Source organism: Ceratotherium simum, chromosome X (genome assembly GCF_057802395.1).
Source record: "Ceratotherium simum simum isolate JZ-2026a chromosome X, ASM5780239v1, whole genome shotgun sequence".
Classification (NCBI taxonomy): Eukaryota; Metazoa; Chordata; class Mammalia; order Perissodactyla; family Rhinocerotidae; genus Ceratotherium; species Ceratotherium simum.
The window spans coordinates 27161786-27174161 of NC_141940.1; the positions used below are offsets into that span (position 1 = coordinate 27161786).

General features: G+C 40.8%; 1 protein-coding gene across 8 annotated transcripts in view; it reads left to right on the plus strand.

Moving 5' to 3' along the window:
• Nucleotides 1-6863: 6863 nt before the first annotated feature.
• Nucleotides 6864-12376, plus strand: part of LOC147911783 (uncharacterized) — a 318235-nt gene continuing 312722 nt past the window's right edge. The window contains exon 1 of one of the 8 annotated variants that reach the window (XR_015550351.1): nucleotides 6864-7198. Coding sequence is in view for 3 of the 8 variants with exons in the window: in XM_087426395.1 (XP_087282521.1) it covers nucleotides 7089-7198 (110 nt within the window). In the remaining 5 variants the exon portion in view is untranslated. The remainder of the gene's footprint in view (nucleotides 7199-12376) is intronic. The other 7 variants (XR_015550348.1, XM_087426395.1, XR_015550350.1 and 4 more) reach the window with 7 other exon arrangements.

A 12376-nucleotide genomic window follows, 5' to 3' on the forward strand; every position in this document is an offset into this window, starting at 1 on the left:
AGCTCTAGAAGCTGGAAAAGGCAAAGAAAAAGATTCTCCCCTAGAACCTCTGGAGGAAGTGTAGCCCTGCTACCACCTTGTTTTTTTTTTTTTTTTGTGAGGAAGATCAGCCCTGAGTTAACATCCGATGCCAATCCTCCTCTTTTTTTTTTTTTTTTTTTGCCAGGGAAGATTGGCCCTGAGCTAACATCTGTTCCCATCTTCCTCTACTTTATATGGGACGCTGCCACAGCATGGCTTGACAAGCGGTGCATTGGTGCATGCCTGGGATCCAAACCTGCAAACCCCATGCCGCCGCAGCAGAGCGTGCACACTTAACCGCTTGCACCACTGGGCCAGCCCCTACTACCACCTTGGTTTTAGCCCAGTGATACCTGTTTCTGACTTTTGTCCTCCAGATTTATAAGTTAATAAATTTGTGTTGTTTTAAGTCACTATGTTGTGGTATTTTGTTATAGCATCTATTGGAAACTAATGTACTAGGAGTAGTGATCAAACAGTATTTATAGATTCTAGGGGTGACTATATTCAGTGCTCTCCATATCTTTCACTCCACCTGGCTTGTTAACTACTGCCCAGGACTGGATGCACCTGGAGTGACCATCCCAGCTTACCCTGTCTTAGCACTGAAAGTCCTGCCTTCCATGAAATCCCTCCCTCCCATGCCAACAAGGACAGTTGGTCACCCTACATGGTCCCACTTTTCCAGACTTTTCTTAGTCTTAGTTACAGGACCTCGGTCCGTAAGACCTCTTCTGTTATTTGTGTTTTTAATTTGTCACTCATTTTTCAGTTTCAAATCAGGCACCAACTCAGCCTGACATGGGTGGCTTTTATTCATACTTCCAACACTGGTCCTGGCCTCACCATGAGTCACTTCTTTTTGCCTCCTGTTCTGAATGGATGCTGCTAGTGCTTCTCTGAATATGTCTCCTTCAATCCCCACCCACCCTGGTCTCAGTCCTTCTGTTGCCCAGTGTTGCTCTGGGTTTAAAAGACCTTGTTTTGCTTTGGAACATCTATGAATTTGTTTGCAAAGTTGTGTCACTCTTGCTTGGACTGTGAGGCAATGGAAGCAACTTTGAATCACTGCTGTTTAAATGTCACATCCTGAGCCTGGCAGTGTGGGGCATGTTAAACTCTCACAAGTGGTGCCTCAGTCTAACGTTACTCCTCATCCTGGAAGGTTCCCACTTTAAGGGGATCTAATACACGAATATGCAAACATAATCAGGGGGGAAATTATTCACATAACACAAGAGATTCTCAACTTTACAAAAGGTTTAACTTCATGGTTAACTTAAATAGCAAGTCTCCATAGTAGATTTAAAATGATTTGATTTTCAAAAGAGAAATTTACAGTTTTCAATGATATTTATGCTTATAAATGCTATAAGCTTGCATTAACTCTGTAAATGCTATTACTACCTGAATGTATGTTATTTGAATTTTCTTTATTGAGTTGATGATGTATTGCTGATCTTATAAAATACTACATTCCAAGGAAATAAGGCATTTTGTACTATCTCATCTATTCTTAGATCCCTCTGAGAGGTAGGTTACCAGCCAGTCAGTCATCCACATGGGCCTGATGCTAATTGGTAAGCCTTTGCATCCCTCTTTTCTTTGCTGGGGCAGGTCCCTTCCTTCCCCCCACTCTTCCATCAGCAGCAGGGGAGCAGTTCATTTTGACTCTAGAATGTATTCCTGCCAGAGACTTTCAGCAGTTCCAGACCAATATTCTCATACTCATCCTCAATTCTCTTTATTGTCAGGCTATCCCTGACCCTTCCTTTCCATTCTGATAATTGGCCAACTGTCTTAGTCTGAGAGCCAGTCCTTACTTTGTATCTTGGCTCTGGTTAATGTCTTGTTTCCTGTGCTTGAGACCTTATCTTGGTAGCCTGCCCAAAATCTTCATTCCCCTAGGACTGACCCCTATCTTGATATTGTCAGCACTACTGTCCCTCCCACCACATTGTGAAGACTCCCTGAATTCTAGCCCAGTGTCTGGGTCCTGCTAGCCGCTAACATGTTAGTAGAAAGTCACCTTCAAAGACTATCTAAATATCGGCCTTTCTCGGATTTTCTGTTGCCATTTTCCACTTAAAAAATCAGGACAGGTGGGGCCGGCCCCGTGGCTTAGCGGCTAAGTGCGCGCGCTCCGCTACTGGCGGCCCAGGTTCGGATCCCGGGCTCGCACCGACGCACCACTTCTCTGGCCATGCTGAGGCCACGTCCCACATACAGCAACTAGAAGGATGTGCAGCTATGACATACAACTATCTACTGGGGCTTTGGGGGAAAAATAAATAAATAAAATTAAAAAAAAAAAAAGATGTTTTTATCTGTGTGTCTGTTTTTGTGCCAGTACCATGCTGTTTTGGTTACTATAGCTTTGTAGTACATTTTGAAATCAGGGAGTGTGATACCTCCAGCTTTGTTCTTTTTTCTCAGGATTCCTTTAGCTATTCGGGGTCTTTTGTTGTTCCATATAAATTTTAGAATTCTTTGTTCTATTTCTGTGAAAAATGTTGTTGGAACTTTGATAGGGATTGCACTGAATCTATAGATGGCTTTAGGAAGTATGGACATCTTAACTATGTTAATTCTTCCAATCCAAGAGCACGGAATATCTTTCCATTTCTTTGTGTCTTCTTCAATTTCTTTCAGAAATGTTTTATAGTTTTCGGTGTACAGATCTTTCACCTCTTTGGTTAAGTTTATTCCTAGGTATTTAATTCTTTTTGTTGCAATTGTAAATGGGATGGTATTCTTAATTTCTCTTTCTGCTACTTCGTTGTTAGTGTACAGAAATGCAACTGATTTTTGTATGTTGATTTTGTATCCTGCAACTTTACCATATTCGTTTATTACTTCTAAAAGTTTTCTGGTGGATTCTTTAGGGTTTTCTATATATAAAATCATGTCATCTGCAAATAGTGACAGTTTCACTTCTTCCTTTCCAATTTGGATCCCTTTTATTTCTTTCTCTTGCCTGATTGCTCTGGCTAGGACTTCCAATACTATGTTAAATAGGAGTGGTGACAGTGGGCATCCTTGTCTGGTTCCTGTTCTTAGAGGGATAGCTTTCAGTTTTTTACCATTGAGGATGATATTAGCTGTGGGTTTCTCATATATGGTCTTTATTATGTTGAGGTACTTTCCTTCTATACCCATTTTATTCAGAGTGTTTATCATAAATGGATGCTGTATCTTGTCAAATGCTTTCTCTGCATCTATTGAGATGATCATGTGATTTTTGTTCTTCATTTTATTAATGTGGTGTATTACGTTGATTGATTTGCGAATGTTAAACCATCCCTGCATACCTGGAATAAATCCCACTTGATCATCGTGTATAAGCTTTTTAACGTATTGTTGTATGCGATTTGCTAGTATTTTGTTGAGGATTTTTGCATCGATGTTCATCAGTGATATTGGCCTGTAATTTTCTTTTTTTGTGTTGTCCTTGTCTGGTTTTGGTATCAGGGTAATGTCAGCTTCATAGAATGAGTTAGGGAGCTTCCCCCCCTCCTCAATTTTTTGGAAGAGTTTGAGAAGGATAGGTATTAAGTCTTCTTTGAATGTTTGGTAGAATTCACCAGGGAAGCCGTCTGGTCCTGGACTTTTATTTTTGGGGAGGTTTTTGATTACTGTTTCGATCTCCTTACTGGTGATTGGTCTATTCAAATTCTCTACTTCTTCTTGATCCAGTTTTGGAAGGTTGTATGATTCTAAGAATTTATCCATTTCTTCCAGATTGTCGAATTCGTTGGCATATAGTTTTTCATAGTATTCTCTTATAATCTTTTGTATTTCTGAGGTGTCTGTTGTACCCTCTCCTCTTTCATTTCTGATTTTACTTATTTGTGCCTTCTCTCTTTTCTTCTTGGTGAGTCTAGCTAAAGGTTTGTCTATTTTGTTGATCTTTTCAAAGAACCAGCTCTTGGTTTTATTAATTTTTCTATTGTTTTTGGTCTCCTTTTCATTTATTTCTGCTCTGATTTTTATTATTTCCCTTCTTCTACTGATTTTTGGCTTTGTTTGTTCTTCTTTTTCCAGTTCCTTTAGGTGCATTGTTAGATTGTTTACTTGAGATTTTTCTTGTTTGTTGAGATAGGCCTGTATTGTTATAAACTTCCCTCTCAGAACCGCTTTTGCTGTATCCCATAAATTCTGGCATGTCGTATTTTCATTTTCATTTGTCTCCAGGTATTTTTTGATTTCTTCTTTGATTTCTTCATTAACCCAGTCGTTGTTCAGTAGCATTTTGTTTAATCTCCATGTTTTTGTGGCTTTTCTGATTTTCTTCCTATAGTTGATTTCTAGTTTCATACCGTTGTGGTCAGAAAAGATGCTTGGTATTATTTCAATCTTCTTAAATTTATGGAGACTTGTTTTGTGGCCTAATGTGTGATCAATCCTGGAGAATGTTCCATGTGCATTTGAAAAGAACGTGTATTCTTCGGTTTTTGGATGGAATGCTCTGTATATATCTACTAGGTCCATCTGTTCTAGTGTGTCGTTTAAGGCCAATGTTTCCTTATTGATCTTCTGTTTGGATGATCTATCCGTTGGTGTAAGTGGAGTGTTAAAGTCCCCTACTATTATTATGTTACTGTCTATTTCTGTTTTTATGTCTGTTAATAATTGCTTTATATATTTAGGTGCACCTACATTGGGTGCGTAGATATTTACAAGTGTTATATCCTCTTGTTGGATTGTTCCCTTGATCATTATGTAATGCCCTTCTTTGTCTCTTTTTACAGTTTTTGTTTTAAAGTCTATTTTGTCTGATATGAGTACTGCTTCCTCAGCTTTCTTTTCATTGCCATTTGCGTGGAGTATCTTTTTCCATCCCTTCACTTTCAGTTTGTGAGTGTCTTTAGGTCTGAAGTGTGTCTCTTGTATGCAGTATATATATGGGTCTTGTTTTTTTATCCAGTCAGCCACCCTATGCCTTTTAATTGGAGCATTTAGTCCATTGACGTTTAAAGTAGCTATTGATAAGTATGTACTTACTGCCATTTTTTAACTTTTTTTTTTTTTCCCTCAGTGTCTTAGTAGTCCTTCTCTGTTCCTTACTTCTTCTATACAGAATTGATGGTCACTTTAGTTTGACCTCTGTCTGAAAGCTGAACTCTTTAACTACCCTCCTCCCTCCTTTTATGTTTTTTATATCATATCTAACCTCTTTTTTGTGCATTTGTATCCATTACGTTCTAATCGTGGAAATAGATAATTTTTCCTATTTGTGGTCTTCTCTTTTCCCCTTAAATCAGTCCCTTTAACATTTCTTGTAGCACTGGTTTCTTGGTGACAAACTCCTTTAATTTTAGCTTATCTGGGAAACTTTTGATCTCTCCTTCCATTTTGAACAATAACCTTGCTGGGTAGAGTATTCTTGGCTGTAAGTTTTTTCCTTTTAGCACTTTAAATATATCGTGCCATTCTCTTCTAGCCTGTAAGGTTTCTGCAGAGAAGTCAGCTGATAGCCTTATGGGGTTCCCTTTGTACGTAACTTGACATTCTCTTGCGGCTTTTAGGATTCTCTCTTTATCTTTAATTCTGGACATTTTGATTATGATGTGTCTTGGTGTGGGCCTCTTTGGGTTTATCTTGTTTGGGGCTCTCTGTGCCTCCTGTACCTGGATGTCTGTTTCCTTCCTTAGGTTAGGGAAGTTTTCATCTATTATTTCTTGAAATAGATTCTCTGCCCCCTTGTCTCGCTCTTCTCCTTCCGGGACACCTATAACACAGATGTTAGTGCACTTGATGTTGTCCCAGAGGTCCCTTAGACTGTCCTCACTCTTTTTAATTCTTTTCTCTTTTACCTGTTCACCTTGGGTAATTTCTTCTAGTCTTTCTTCCAGCTCACAGATGCGTTCTTCTGTATCCTCTACTCTGCTTTTGAGTCCCTCTAATGAATTTTTCATTTCCAGTATTGTATTCTTCATTTCTGATTGGTTCTTTTTTATATCTTCCATTTCTTTGTTGACATTCTCACTGAGTTCATCTATTCTTCTCCCCAGATCAGTGAGCATCCTTAACACTCTTAGTTTGAACTCTCTGTCGGGTAGGTTGCTCATTTCTGTTTCACTTAGTTCCTTTTCTGGGGTTTTGTCCTGTTCCCTTACTTGGAATGTATTCTTTTGCCTCCTCATTTTGCCTCTTTCCCTGTGCTTGTGTCTACGTATTAGGTAGGTCAGCTACGTCTCCTGCTCTTGGATAGGTGACCTTATGTCAGTGATGCCTTAGGTGACTTCCAGTGTGCTTCCCTCAGTTCTCAATGTTCCAGGGGTGGCCCCTATGTGGGCTACGTGTGTCCTTCTATTGTGGCCTATTAGCTCTCCCTATAGGCGCCCAGGGAGGCTGAATTATGCTCCTGGCCAGCTGTTGTAATGCTCAGCTGCTTGTAGTTGTTATGGGCCCTTCAGTCTCTTTATCAGGTGTGGGGAGCCCCAGCACAGTTGGCTGTAAGTTCTAATACCACATTTGTGTTGCAGTAATTCTTTTAAGTGAGTAGGCCCCCAGTGTGGCAGGTTGCTAGGCTCAGGGCCTTAGAATTGCTGTAAACCTCTAGCCTATTAGGTCTCTTGTCAGCTGTCTGGGGATTGCAGCTGGGTGGGGCTGCCCTCAGGCACAGGAACACCCAATTGTTTCAGGCTTTGGAAGGTGGGGCAAACCTCCTATGTGGGTCTTTGAGAAGTACAAGTCTTCTGCAGCTGACAAGCCCTGTTGCCCACAGGTCCACACACACAGTCAATACAGTCCTGCCCCGTGTGAGCGCCCCGACCTCCCCAAGCGGACCCAGTCTCTCCACGGCAGGAGCCCCACACACTCCGCCACCACCCCACACTCTCCACCCGCTCCTTGTGCACTCCCTGCCCTGCTCAAGTCAGCTCAGTTGCCAGGCTGCAGAGAATCCAGTCACCAATCTATGCAGGCCCACACGTTGCCTGAGGGCTTGTTGTTGGGTGGGGCCAGTCTCTAGGGTGGGCTGCCTGCCCTTGCTGAGCTGGATTAAATCGGTGCTCTAGCGGGTGGAGCAGACCCTGGGCTAGCAGGTCTCAGGGAGAACTCCAATGGCGTCTGTGTCAGCAAGCTCACACCAGGCCACAACAATGGCCGCCGCCAATGTCCCAGTCCCTGGAGAGGTCTCAGCCCTCACTGTGATGCACTCAGGGCCTATTAGGTGAGTCTCTTGTCACCGAAGCACTGTGTACCTTTCTTTCTGGTGATTTTCGGATGCTTTCTGGAACGGGTGAGTTTGTGCGCGAGCCCTTTAAGAGCCAGTTTTAGTTTCTTTGTGAACCGGGTTTTCTGGGGGTGCTACCCAATGCTTTAGTAGCAGGCAAAGTCAGATATTATGCCACTGGTGTCGATTGTGCTGGGTCCACAAAATGCCCACAGCGGGGGCGCTCCCCGGCTCAGGGCCCCGTGCCTCCAGGGAGGGTGCATACCTGTGAGCTGCTCCCGGCGGCCGTGAAGCTGGCGGCTTGTGAAGGCGGCGTTTTTCTCTCCAGAAGGGAGTCTCTGCCTCTTCTACCCCAGTTAGGATTGTCCGTTGTTGCAGGAGTTCCTCTTATCCAGTTTTCAGTTCTGTCTCAGGGGTAATTTTTCCACGAGTAGTTGTAAATTGGCTGTGTCCACGGGAGGAGGTGAGTTCAGAGTCTGCCTACGCCGCCATCTTGACTCCAAAAAAAGATGTTTTTAAAAAAAAAAAAAAATCAGGACAGGAACTATGTCTCACACATCTTAATTTCCCAAGTACTCACTTCAAGACTTTTCATGTGTTCTGTGAAGTTTATTCAATAGGTGAGAAATGAATGAATGACCAAGTGAATTAACAATTGAAATTCCACTCAGGGGAAAGCTATCACTTTGGTATTGGGCCCCCTGATAGCAACTGGTTATCTGAACTACTGCCCATCACCTATTGCCCATTCTTTAGATACCCTGCTCTGCCTGCCACACTGGATTTCCTCCTACCACCAGCACCTGGGTATATCCCCTGAAATCTCTGCCCATCCTTAATATGTAGATTTATTACCAGGTCTTGGCCTTACCCAACCCATCCCTTGTCCTCAAGCTGTTTATGTTCTATTGGGGTATTCAAGACAAATATAAATCAGTACGGAGAGATGCGATTGAATGGTAAGGGATTTCTGGATTCATTTGAGGAGACTATATATAGCCATGTTAGTCTCAAAAGGATTCATTCATTCATTCATAAATATTTTTGGAGCACCTGTGTATTTGTCAGGGTCTCATAGAAAAGAGAGGGCATACTTATATTAGGATAATATGAGGAGGGTTTATTTACAATGAGACTAATTTAAAAGGTGGGGACAGGGTGTAGGGAACCATAAGCGCTAGTCAGCATTGAGGGGTTAGTAGTTGTGGAACTTTTGCCACACTTAGGCCCAAAAGATGAGGAGGAGTGAATACTGGAAGCTGAAGGAGAGAGTGAAGTAGAGGAGGCCATTTTGAGAGGAACAGTGACCTTCTGTTGAGGGACAAAACCAGGCCAAGATGGACCCTGCAGGGAGGAAGCCAGGGGAATGAATATTGTGACCTTACTCTTTTTCCTCTTCCAGTTTCCTACTGGAGCTCCTCTTTAGCTAAGCCCCACTGGAAGCCGGAGGGCAAGGAACCCCTCCTATGGCAAAGAGCAGGGTGGAGAAGCATAGGGAGTGGCTCTGGAGGGTTGAAAAGAAATCTAACACAATTTGCTCTGTGGATAACTTCGAGCTAAGTGCTGAGAGGCTTCTAGGAGGCATTGAGTCCTCATTGGAATGTTGAAGAAGAGGAAAAACATCAATTATGTGACAGGAAAGAGAAGATATATTAATATTGTTTTGTAGGGAAATTTAATTAACTCAAAATAATACACATACATGCATAAGATAATTCAAGACTACTACCTGTCTCACACAATTTCAGGCCCAGTACCCCTTTTATTAGTTTAAGGTTCTCCTTGTGTTCAGATTCCTTCTTTGAATCTCCCCTAAGGACCAAATGTGAATGAAATTTTTGATTTAGTCTCTTTGCCTGACTTTCTGTAGCTGCTAGAGACAAGTGTCCCAATTGGCATTAGTTCCTGCCTTGACTTTCCCCGCTAAAAGCTGGCTATTGGTGGACACCAGTCTTTCTGGTGTTGTATGACTTCTGGGATGTGGCTCTGGCCTGTATGGACTCCTAATATTAATATGCTCATTAGTTGCCTTAGGAGATCTGGTTCATTCATTCCATTTTTCTGCTTACTATGTGTTGAGATATAGGGAGGAAATTAGCGATGAAAAACAATAGCAATAGGAGCAGGGAGCCCACTGGGATGAAGTCACTGAGGTTTAGTTAGAAGGTTCTATGATTGCGCTGAGGTCTACAGAAGGATTGGGGCTGCTACAAAGCCTGTAGTCAGAGTAAACTAACAACAAAGTAGCCAGCACCAGGCCCTGGTAAAGTAAAATACTTACTGGACTAATAGATAACATAATATTGGATGTTGGTTGGCTCTACAATAAGAAGTCGTGGCAACTGTGCAAACCAGAGAGCACCCATCCATCTAAGAGCACTCAATTTAGAGTGCTAAATACACAATTTAGAACAGCACTATGTAAGGCAAACAAACCATGTCTGAGGGCAGCATCTGGCCTTCAGGTCTCTATTTTGTGACTTCTGAATTCTTCCTGACTGATAACTGTGAGAGTGATTAGTGACCAAGTTTAGGAATAGGGGAAATGTGATAAGATGGCTATACTGTGGATAGCCGAAAGGTGGGGAGGGGTTCTTAATACTCATTTGAAGAAAAACTCAGGAAAAAATTCTCAGAGAAGATGACTGGTGTATTGTCAGGGGATTCTGATGCTACTCTGGGGCCAGCCTATAGTATCTTGCTTACTGCTGGGCTTCTGGGAAATGTTTACTAATGAACAATATATCCTTCTCTCACTGACTCTCACACGGGAGAGATTTGGTGGGTGTTGAGCCTAACCAAGCAGGAGATAGCTTAAGCTATTTTCATGACTATTATTTTTAAAATCCATATAAATTCTTAGAGCATATAATTTGTGAGTTAGGTATTTATATTACTTTACAATTTAGTGCAATATTTATTCTTCTAAGCTGCCTTTATGTTAGTAAATCATGATAAGATTAGCATTAATCTGACAATAATATATTGAGCCATCCAATTTTATGTTAATTCTGTTAGGTTAAATTTTCTACCTCATTCTTTAATATGCTCTCTTTGGTGACCAAATGTATGGCTACCCGCCCACCCCTACCTCCAAGATACATTTGTTAAATGATTTCTATTCCAAAATCCCTTGGAAGTGTTTTGGAGTTATAGTAGTTTGAGGAATATGAATATAGAAGAAACCAAGATAGGATTGTCAGTATCTGGAACTGGGGCTGGCCGGGAGAGACTTAGATGCTGAGTATAGCAAAATAGTGGAGTCTGGCAGATACCATAATCGATGTAGAAATGGGATCAAGTCCAGAAAGGCCAACTTAAGGCACAGGATAGCAGGCAAGGTCCACAGTCTAGGGGGGTCTAACAGTACGAATGGTTGGATGTGGCCAGGAGGGTTGTTGAGCACCAATCCTGAGACAAAGGCCGATAGTACTCTGCTATCTCAAAGCATCTGTAAATCCACAGAGCTACTCTGCTGGTGAGATCAGGTAGTCAAAGACCTAAAGATCAAAGGCAGAGATACTGGGATCATTAGATCTTTTTCACCCCTGGTTTCCTACCATATATGTCTTAGATAATACCATGGACAACCCAGAATGAAAACCTGGCTCTGAAATAGCCTATCTGTCCTATAAGACAATTATTCCAAAATGGACCTGGGACAGCTTTATATGCAGACGTAAATTGGCTAATGCTGATGTCTTCCCAGAAATGAAGGAAGTTTACCAAATTTAGGCAGTGACGTTGAGTGAGCTTCTTATAGGCATTCCAGAACATAACTCTTGGAAATCATTCAGTTGTCATGGCATCTTGCCATTGGTTCTAAAGCAATGACAGGCATTGAAAACTCCTGTATATTTTAATAGTTTTCCAGGGGAATGGAAATAAACTTACACATTACAAAGAGTCCAAAAGATATACTCAAGTTTTATTTTTCCACTGAATTCAACTGTTTTAATTCTTTTTACTTCGTTCAATCACACAGATTTGATTTGTTTACTTACTTTGTACGAGTATGGAAGAAAAAAAAGAACCCTAACGTTTATTGAGCATTTACAAAGTGCTAGGCATGGCACTGTCTACCTACATCATTGCCTCTGCAACCTAGTTGGGTAGGATTGTTATCTTTATTTTAGAAATAAGGCACCTGAGGCTCAGAGGGGTTAAGTAGCTTGTCTAAAGTCACACAGCTAGTAAATGGCAGAATCAAGTTTGGAACTCAAGTGTTTCTGTCTCCAAAGTACACATTCTTTGTATCATAAGAAGTATCCTTGAGTAGATTTTGTTATATTCAGAAAATCTGAATCCCACTTAATGACAACAGAAGTGCAACTCATTTTGAAAGAGGGAACTATGCATGCAGTAGAAACATGATAAGTATTTGTTGCATTAGTAAAAAGCTGAATACTTGAAAATATAGTGGTTTAAAGTAATGCTCACATTTGACTTTTTTAATATAGAACCATGAGTAAAATAAATCCTTTCTGAATTTTAGTGTGAGATTTCACCTCCTGGATTTTAATTATTGTATTTTTCATTACCTGATGGTGCTTCTGCATTTTAATAATCATCAACTTTCAGTAACTAATACCAGTGTGTATCAGTAATAAACTTTGCTTTATGAATGAATTAATGAATATATCAGCCGTCTTTTCCCCAAAGGAGATGTTAATGACGTTTCCTGAAACCCAATGAGGCTAGTGAGTCTTGGAAATGTAAAATTTTAAATCTGCGATTTTAATTTGGAGATTGTACATTTTATTTTACTCTGGGGGGAACCCCAATGTTGCTTTATTGTTATTTTCTTAGTTGTTTCTTTTGAATCTCAAGATTCAAGTAATGCTTTGGAAAATATGAGAAGCTAAATGCCACATTTACAATTGTTTTTGAAAGGTCTAACCTTTATTAAAGTAACTGAGTAAATACAATTCAAAAGGGTTTACTTCTCTTGTAAATTAAATGGTATGTTTGTAGACTGAAAGGTCAATTTTTCAACAGAGTCTGGTTTTCAAAAACTATCACTTTTTGTCTACAATAAATCAGGAAAGCTAATTTGTTTTACATGTATGTTACATAAGCCATAATGCTGCTCGTCTGATTTCAAGCTCAGTTACTTGTGGCACAAGAGCACTTTTTATGATGAAGTGTAAATGTTGGCTTCTAAAGACAGATGTG